Below are 10,634 nucleotides of genomic sequence, written 5' to 3' on the forward strand. Positions count from 1 at the left end.
GGGCGCTGGTCTTGGGTTCGGTGGTCTTGACTACAACTCTGCTACATGGCTCCTTGGTTGCATGTCCTCCACCTTGCCCGCACCGTCTTTACATCCCCTTTCAGTTAGATTTCTTTCTAAATAAATGTGACTAATTAAGTTCATGCTATGTTAGGACAGGAGACAAAATGTTTCCATCCCTGAAATTATGATTCATAGAATCACATATCTAAGTCTAAACTGTTACAGAGAATAAACACAATAAGAACATGTTTAATCTGTGGTAGTGTTAATTAAAATGGCACATTTCTGATGTATTAAAATTAAATACGATCGGYHCACTTWATGATATTAGCGATTAGGTAATGCATTCAGCGAGTACTTTTACTTTTAATACTTAAGTATTTTTAAAAAACAGGACTTTTTTACTTTTACTTAAGTAAAATGTTAATGTGGTACTTTGACTTTTACTTAAGTACATGTTTGACTGTGTATTTGTACTTTTACTTAAGTAAATTTTTTGAGTACTTTCTCCACCACTGCTTGTGATCAACTTTGCTTTGTTTTGAACCGGAGAAATTCCCTTCATCTGAATTTCGCGCGTCATCCGGGTCACGTGACTGAAACCCAGCATTGAGTCAGGAATATCGGTGGTCCGGGAAATGACACAATAAAGCAAAGAATCTGAAAAAGGGACGCAGAGTTTTGATATTAATTGTCAACCCCACGAGAGCACGATAACAAGGTCCAAAGGGATCACGTTTCACAGATAAGTAAAAAGCTTCAATTAAAAATATATTCAAGAAAGTGGAAAGTAGGCTAAGATGGCTAATCAACCACTGCTAGTGTTCAGGCAATCAAGGACTAATAATCGCAAAATGAAAATTCAAAAACATAAATCTGCAACGGACAGAATGTTCTGTTTGGTGTTTTTACGACCTTCTTTGTGTGGGGAAGTGTGGCTTTTTGTGTGTGTTAATTCCTGATGCACTTGAACTAATCTCCCCGGGGCTGTTTTTTATTGGTTGCCATGGTAACGAGTCTGCGTGTGACTTTAAGCTGACAGTCTGAGAAAAAAAAATACAATCACTCGTTTTTCTACATTTTTTTCCCCAGGACACATTGCATCATTTGTTTGTAGAACATGGCAATATTCAGAGCAATAATAGGATAGGATGAAATATTTCATAAAGCATAAAGAGCCAAAGTATGTTAAATTTTAAATCATGGCTCCTGTTAAGTAAAATTAAATTATAGGCCATTATAAAGAGAAATTTGCTTTGTTCTCTCTTGTTTGTAGAACTGACAGAAACCCGACTATAGATTTATTAGAAGAGAGAATTTTACATATCCAAACATCAGCATCTCAGCTTTAAGCCGCATTTTATAGAATCCAGTAATATTGATGGGCACTCTACTCACCAACTGCCCCAACCAGACCCAAGAAAGGTTTTGGGTCTTTAATATTTGCTTTATTATAGACACATCATATCTCATCTGCTATGTGCCAGTCAGCAGGACAAAGGTTTTGCCAACCATCTGAGGGACAACTGTGGAGTCAGAATCACATAATTGAAAAATACAAAGTTTGCACTGTTGAGGAGTCATTTGGTTTACACAGAAGTTACTTATTCTGCTTTGGAAATGTTTAATAACATTTTGATTGTTACAGAATCTCACGTTGTTGATGTTTTTAGCTCTTGATAAAATCAGACAGTAAAAGGCAACTATGTGATAATTCTTCACAAAAATTATTGCTGAATTATGAAACCGTTTTCATCTGTAGGTAAGCATTCAGCAAATACAGGCTGATTCCATGAATTAGAATATGACTGAAATGTTCCTTTGCAGTTCCATCACCAAGTGAATGATATTATATAGATTCATTAGATTCCATATATTTTAACATATATTTCGTAGCATGTTTAATACCTCCTAAAAGATTATTTTTGAAAGATAATCTGACACGCTTGATCAGGATGTATGTCCTAATTTATTGAATAAGACTGTCTGGCATTCACATTTAAGTTTTTGCATTATTCTTAGCACTAGAAAAGAAAAGGTCTCCCAGTAAACTGTGGGTGCATCAGCACCCTAACCCCCCGCTCCTCTTCGTCCCCACCAACTTTCAACACCAAGTTACATCCTTGCCTGCGAAGGACAATGATATCCTCTTATGTCTTTTGAAAGACCTGGGTTTTAAGTTAACCGAGTAGCAACATGTCACCCATGTGTTAAGAGAAACATGGTGCAGAGTAAGCTAAGTGCAAAGACTGATAAGGAGTCTTTCTGTAGACTTCCTTTAGACCTATTATCAGAAAAATGTTTGCTTTTGCTACAGTTATCCTCTATTGTTGGCCAGAATGCATTTTATAAAAACCAATCAATGAATATGAACTGTGAGAAGTTGACAGAGAAAGAAATCTTCCAGCCTGAGAAGACAAAGAGAGTCAAGAATCAGCTTGGTCATCAAGGTTTAAAGACTAAAACTAAGAACCCTTGATTGTTTGCACAAATAGTTTGAATGTCTGAGAAATGTCTGAGACTAATGAATTCAGCTTTCCGAACAAATTGGTAAATTGCAGTCAGTTTATGATTAAACATGAAAAACGATTTGATTTTCACATGAGGCCAGATCGGTTTGAACAGCCTTTTCTCAGTCAGTAAAAGAAATCATAAATTGAAAACTCTTTCATATATTGTTTCAATTTACATTTGTCTCATATGTGCATTTGTTTGATAATCTGAAACAAAAGAAATCTGTCAGGGACAAAGTACGTTTTCAGAGGACTGTACACCATTATACAATATTCATTAAAGGCAGCTTCCAAGGTCATTGGGTCAACAGCCTTATTTCTGGCCCTACCCACATAATAGTGAGCCCGAGGCAAAGTCATTCAAGTCGGCCCCCTTTGATAGCTCATGATGCATAATTGTTAAGTCTGACCTTTTGACATGAGACTCACTGAGAGTCAGTGGTTTAGTATCCCTAAATCCTCAGGCACAGCCAAACCATAATATTGGTGGGCTGGAGATTGTTTGATTACATAAAGCCTCCCTCCTCCCCCGCCCAGCCCATCCATATTTGCTGCCTAAACAGTAGATGCTATTGATCCGAACTGAGTTATGTCATCACAGCAGCTGCCACTTGTTATAATTTATGGCTCAGGTCAAGGGAAACACTCTCAAATTTGAGTATTTTCATTTTACGTACAGAAAAAAAACACGTATTGATAAGTTCTGAATGAAATATTACATAAGAGCATCACTGATGCGTGGACTGCAGAAGGTCCTCAACAAAGAGTGAGCTTAAATAATATAGTGAACAAATAAAAATGTTTGTGGATTTTGCATGCATAGTATTATGAGGATGATATATAATGTTGAAGTGACTCATGAGTGAATAATTCGCACAGAAGTAAAAGTACATATGTCATGATTTTTGCTGACTAATTTCACTAATGAAAGTGATGTCCCATTTGCTTGTTCATTTCTCACAGGATGGGCCCCCCTGGAGCAGGGGGGCAGTGGATTAAACTCTTGGACACACTCATGGAGCAAAACAAACAGGGGAAGGGTGGCAAGAAGGTTAAAACTGATTGAATCTCATATAATTCGACATAGATAGACGAGGGGGGAAAAAGCGCAGACACCCTGAAATATAAACACAATCCCTAACAGAAGTGATTCAATATTTATTGGATCACTCTAGCAGGCAGTAACACATTAAGGTGTGAATACGGTCGATGATAAATCTGTCTGCACTGTTTATTAAATTACATGGAACATGACAGAGCCAGCTGGTCTCCAATAGAAAGCATGACTCAAACCTATATCGAGAATCTTTCTTGGTGTTATGAGATAGCAAATCGCTAACGAAGGCACATAAATATTGTGTGAGTGAAAACTATCAGATTATATATTACTCTATATAATAACAGGCTTTTGCTGCCTTCTTTTTTGCCGCCATTAAGATGCACATATTAGCAATAAGACCTTTGATAATCAGAATCTTGTAGGTTGTTTACTCCGTACCGCAGGCTGATGTCTTGTTGCAACATTTCCTAAATGCTACCCTCTATAGGCATTTAGATGATTTGACACATTTTAAATCAAATTGATCAAGTCTTGGGACTCAGCCACACAAATCTAAGACAACTTTTTCTTTTTTTTTCTCCTTAAAGTGGTTTGGTTTTTGTTTCGGTTTTACTCATAAGTTCTCATGAGTAACTTATGAGAACTTATGAGTTAATTTTCTAGTACGCCTGTTGAGTTGATTTTATCGCAATTACTAATGACATAAAGCATCCAGGCATCTACTTGAGGCAAAGATGGAGACGAAAAATTATTTAATTGAATTTGAACATGAATTGTTGATGGCGCCAGATGAGCTGGTCTAAGTAATGCTAAAACTGCTGATCTGCTGGGGTTTTCGCACTCCATCCTCTTTTGGGTTTCTCGAAAGTGATCTAAGAAAGAGAGAGAGAGAAATCTGCTGAGCAGCAGTTGTGTGAACAGCAATGGCTTTTTGATGTCAGAGGTCAAAGGAGACAGTAGTTCAATTAACCTCTGGTTGGTAATGGTGTGAAGAAAGGCTTGAACACCACTGCCTTTCTGAATAATGTTGCTGGCCATATCCATCCCTTTATGACCACAGTGCCCTCCAATGGCCTCCAGATCTCTGTATGGTTGTGCAGTGGGATAGCAGATTTTCATCATGGAGTAGCAGCTGACAAAATGTCAATAGGGAGCAAAATCTCAGATAAATATTTTCAGCACCTTCTTGAATACACACCATGAAGAATGAACTTAACTCTGAACCCAAAGCGGGTTCCAAACAGGAACAACCAAGTCATATCTAACAACTGAGAAGAAAGGTGCAAAATGTTCATTGTGTTTCTGCACAAAGCCAGAGTATCTTATTTCTGGCCTGAACATTGCTGTCTATTTTTTATGTATTCTACTTTTTTCATGTTTAATCATCAACTGACCATTTTGGGCTGATTTACACATAATGTGTACTCCTTAAAATGGTCAGATAATTATTAGCCGATGTAATCAGAAAATACATCAAAATTACAGTGAACGTGATCAATTTTTCAGTACTTGCTGTTTACCTGATTTGGTTCACCAGGATTAAAAATAATAATTTCTCACTGTTTGGGCAATAAAAGAGGACATTTTAAAAAAGACATCATATGATTCATTTAGGCAGTAAAAGGGATTTTTATGTGCTATGATTAATCTCCAACCATATGCCATAATATGGAGGAATTATTTTGCCAAAAACTTCTCCATAATATCCCCCATACAACCTCAGTTCAATTTAGACAAGCATGCGCCCTGAGGGAATGCCATACCTTCCTTAAGACTGAGGAATGAGAGCCAACTTACACTCTTCCCATGCTCCACTACAAGCTCTGCTTCCTGTTTATTTGTAAAGTCTTGTGTTTTTAAAACTCCCACACTGAGATTGCTTTCTATTCCTAATCTGTTCGTATTTATGGCCTAATTACTCCAAGAAACTCATAAAATAATGGCTGATCTGTAAACGTCATATAAACCGCACACATAGCAGGAGGTTTTGCTATTGGTCTGGTATTTTTCTTTTGTTTATTGTTTAGTTTCTCAGAGCTGATTCCTCTCAGATTCCAGAGTATTAGCCCGGCAGTGACTCAGGGGCCTTTCGGGGCCTGAGAACACAGAGAAGGTACATTCCTGGCTGTATCCTGAGCTCAGGACTAGATTTTTAAGGAATTCCCCAGCTCTATTGCTCAGCATGTAACTCAACTTCCTGATGATCACTTATCAATGAATTTTACCTTTTATGTTTATATGCTTAAAAATAATCATCTGTTGTTCTGTTAAATTAGTATTGGTAGGAACAGGTCTCATCCTGGGTAAGCAATAAATACTAAGATAAACATATAATTTGTCGTGATTAAAATAAATAAAAAATACAAAGTAATCTTTTATTTCAATCTGATCATCTCAATAAGAAAAAAAAAGTGTGAAACTTTAATTTGAGTATATGTGTTTGGGTTGGAAATATGACATCCAATGGAAAAAAAGATAATTACTCTTAATAAAATCACAGCTGTCATGGTTAATGGCACCTCAAAAAAAGTTTCAGGACTTTCAGGACTTTTAAATAAAAATCAGGTGATTCCTGTCAGAAAACTGAGAATGGTTTTTTGATTGTCATTTCAGCAGTGCATGCGCAGTTTAATATTGAGCAGGTAAAATACATAATTCACAATATTAATTTTTGTAACTACTTTTTAAAAAACATGTTTATTTTTTTTGCTGCAAATACTCTTAGCTTGATCATTTTGATATATGATCAAAATGATCATATCATTTTGATCATATAATGATATGATCATTATCATATATATTGATATATCAATTTTGATATATTTTGATATATCTACTTAATGCTGCAGCATATAACTTTTACAAAATGTTTTTTTTTTTACAAATTTGTTATTACTGTCACAGACAATCTGTAAAAAGAGCAAGATCCTCCACCTCATCTCAGTGCCTCTCAGTCAGAAACAACCTATCAGAACCAGAAGGAGCATCTTAACGCTGTCAATCAAGCTCGTGTACATCTTGCTCAATGATGGAGAAAAAACTTACTGTTCCAGGAAATCCACTGTCATTGGTGGCCATGTAAATTAGATTGAGCATTTATGGCACATCCTGTTGTGGTCAAATAGCTGAACTGTGGCAAGGAGCAAGGTGGATAGTGTGAGCAGAGCATACACAAGCATGATCGACAATGCAAAGACCCTCCTCCAGGGTCTGATTGGTTGTTTCTAACAGAACAAGGTTTTGTTCAGATGAGCTAAATTGTTTTCACTGATTATTTGACTTATACTGTCATGACATAATAATAGCTTTTAACAAATATTTAAAAACATACTTTTTAAAATAAAAATTTACACCTGCAGCTTTAAGCAAGGAGTAGTTCCACAAAGGAGTTTTCTAGAAAGAACAGAGAACCTTGGTGCTGCTTTAAAGACTCCGTGGTTTTGGTTTATTTACTTTTTTCCTATTTGAGAACAAATAGGAGAAATATATATATATCGCTTTTTTACCTATTTTTCAAGGTAAAAAAAAAAAGCTATGAAAAAAATATGTTGTCAGTAATTTCGCTGATTATAAATGAAACTTGAACCAATATTTCAATCTAAGAAAATTTAGACTACAACAATATTCCTTTTTTTATATGAGGAGAGCTCACTGGTTGTTATTATGACATGTAAAGTGGTATTTTCATACAAAAATGGTGGTCTCCTCTAACAACTGCCCCCAATGAGTTGGACTGTACATATGGGAGGTGGGGGCTGAACATTTGTGAATACACCTGCTTCCAGCAGAGACAACAAAGAGGGCCTCACTTTGGGGGTGGTGGCACAGAGGGGAGGGTCCAATCTAATTATAGACTCTGGGGAAATGACTTCATGGAGGTGACGCCCAGCCCTCGGGTCAGCGTTTTTATGCTTCTCCTAGCAGTAGTAGTAAAAAAAACTGGACTGCAATGTTTACATTGGGAAAATATATATATCTTTTGTTTTTAATCAACTCTATTAGCCATTCCACTTCCACTTCTTCCCCAGTGGTTCAGTAAGTGATAAACACTCTCAGTGCATTAGGATCTTCAGTGTTTTTGTGGTTTGAGCATCCATCAGGGCTTCTTCAAATGCAGACATAAGCTCTCAGCAAGCACCATCTCGCTAATAACCAGATTACAGAGCGTCATGCTTTGGTCCTCTCATTCACAGGACAATAAGCTGCTTCTAACAGAGGGCTAATGAGCCACAAAGCCAGAACATTTGTCCTATCTGCACTCTAGATCTCGTCGTTAGCCATTACAGGGCACACCAATTGAATTCTTTCAGTACTGAGAGTAATGAATGAAGAGACAGGAAATGAGTTTAGAGTTTAAAAATGTTACTGAGAAAAATGCTGATGATGATGATGATGATGATGAAACTGCCACAGAAAGAGTAAAAGCCTCTATTATTATCTGTATAAATACAGTGAATTTGTGTAATGCAGCCATTACTGCCTTGTTATTACAGATCACACTGAGATAAACAAGTGTTCTTGTTGCACATTAGCACAGTGGCCAATTTACTCCCACTCTTTGTAACCACAATGGTGAGATCATGAGTCTGAAAAGCAAGTTGGATTTATTTTATTCAGATCAGACACCATATTTGAATAAAAAAAATATGGATAAAAAGAGAACAGCGCAAACACAACTGATGGTCGTTAAAAAAGGACAATTTGGAGCGTCCAGATTGCCAAATTAAGGTATTAAGGCGCCATCTAGTGTTGTCCAAAGAGCGTCAAGATGGCTCCTAATAAATCTGGTTGGTGATACTTCATTAAATATCAGCACAGCAGTGTATGCTTTCTTATGCACATTTACATATATTAATGAACACAAAAGCTAAAAAAAGAAATCTTTTGCTAAGTGACAGTCATTCAAAAACCCTTAAAAGGACGTTCAGGACGAAACAAAAACTGCCCCTGAAGCTAAAATAAAGCAAGCTGTTCCTGAACTGGCTGCTTTGTCATTTTACCATGCTGAACATAAAGGCAATTGTCCACAACCTACATGCTGCATAACATGACAGCAGGGTGGGAGAGCAGTCATACACCGACTGAGGGTTCTGTCCATCCACACATTTAACTTATTTAGCTTTAAACGTCTGTTTAAGATAGAACAACACATTTCCTTATATTTTTTAGGGTTTTAGTTGAAGGAGAAGAAAAAGACAGTTTAATATTTTTTACTAATAAAAGTCTCAAATATCTGGTGACCCTTTTTTTTATGTCAGTATCCTTCACTCTGATACTCCTAAATAAAATATAGAAAATAGAACCAATTAAGTCACATAATTGGTGGGAAGATTCCACCTATGTTTGATTTAATTTAATAAATGCAGCTGTTCTGTGAAGGCAGGTTTAAGGTTTGTAAGCAAACAACATTAGACCAATAAATGCACTGGACAGGTCACAGATAACAGGATTCATAATAATTTATATAGGGTTATTCTAATAGGATTAAAAACAATAACTTGAGGGAGTTTTTTTTGTTGTTGTTTGTTTGTTGTTGTTTATGGTTATCAAAGGGGCAGAGGTGGGTAGTAAACTACATTTACTCTGTAATATTTACTTGAGTAATTAATATTTTATAAAAGAAAAAAAAAGAGGTGTGGGAGTAGATTTACTGTATCATCCTATTTATTTTTGAATAGACTGGGAAATGTTACTTATTCTTATAGTTTATCATTTAAAATACCAAAATTCACACATATGTTTTTGTCGGTCTGACTACCCAATTTTTGAATGAATTACAGCACAACAGATTCGCAGCTAGTTGCTAATGACATGTGCAAAGCTGATAAAGACGCGAAACCTAAAATACAGTGAAAAATTACCCCACAAAATATTGACTGAATAGAAAAGTGTAAAAAAAAAAAAAAAAAATGCCGTGCATTTCTTTCCAGCCACTTCACAATGACGTGGTTTAATTGGGGCTAAATAACGGGCTCTAGGACCTTGCTGCGAGAGAAGATAAACATCACATGACGCTGGTTGAGAAGCGGGCTGGTTGGGCTGGATATTAACTAAAATGTTGCTTCCTCATTAAGCATTCGTGCAGGAGAAACGCAGAACATCGATTCTGTGAAAAGAGGGCGATAAATGGAGTGATGTCTGTGTTTTAGGTACAGCTGATCCAAGGAGGCAGCGGACATGGCTGCTGCTTCTTTCCTCTTTGCAGTTTGCATGGCGCTTTCAACTCTTTCTGGAAGTTTGGTAAGAAGGAAACTAACATACCTTCTTACGTTCCTCTGGGTGTTTTTTTTTTCTAGAACAGTTTAGATAAACTTCATGTTAAGCTCTTTGACTGCAATCGGGTTTTTACCTACTAGCAGAGATTTAACAGCAGTGATCAACGCCTTTATGCTTCCTTGTTTAAATTATGAAAATGACAACCAGATGTGTCAGTATGCAGAACTTCCCATCACTTTGCATGCCATTGGTTCTTCTCGCAGGTCACTGGAACGAGATCATTTTCTATAGACTACAAGAACCACTGCTTCCTGAAAGATGGAAAGCCTTTTCAGTACATCTCAGGTAGCATCCACTACTCCAGAATCCCACAGTATTACTGGAAGGACCGCCTGGTGAAGATGTACATGACTGGACTCAATGCCGTCCAAGTGTGAGCAGAACACATCCAACTTAATGCTATAAACACAGGTTGCTTTGCATACTCTTTGATCTTTTCCATATCTTGTCCAGTTCCAGCCACTAACTTCAATATATTTTATTGGAATATTGACAGACCAACATAAACGGGGCATAATTGTGACGAAATGAAAAGGATACATGGTGTTTTTGTTTTGTATTAAAATAAAGAAAATCCTCTCCACAGCATCATAATGTAATCACCATGCTTCACTGTAGGGATGGTTCATGGTATTGTGATGTATTCAGTTCCTTACAAAACTGCAAACAATTCTTTTTATTACTTCTTTTGCTGCCATATGTCCTTAAAGGTGAGGTTTTCACATGGCACAAATAAAACAATTATTTATTATTAATTATATATATATATATATATATATATA

General features: G+C 36.5%; 1 protein-coding gene across 1 annotated transcript in view; it reads left to right on the plus strand.

Moving 5' to 3' along the window:
• The first annotated feature begins 9,522 nt into the window (after positions 1–9,522).
• Positions 9,523–10,634, plus strand: part of glb1l (galactosidase, beta 1-like) — an 8,840-nt gene continuing 7,728 nt past the window's right edge. The window contains exons 1-2 of the mRNA XM_008403964.2: positions 9,523–9,816; positions 10,056–10,225. Of these exons, the coding sequence (XP_008402186.1) occupies positions 9,754–9,816; positions 10,056–10,225 (233 nt within the window). The 5' untranslated portion in view covers positions 9,523–9,753. The remainder of the gene's footprint in view (positions 9,817–10,055; positions 10,226–10,634) is intronic.

This window comes from Poecilia reticulata, linkage group LG2, assembly GCF_000633615.1.
Source record: "Poecilia reticulata strain Guanapo linkage group LG2, Guppy_female_1.0+MT, whole genome shotgun sequence".
NCBI lineage: Eukaryota > Metazoa > Chordata > Actinopteri > Cyprinodontiformes > Poeciliidae > Poecilia > Poecilia reticulata.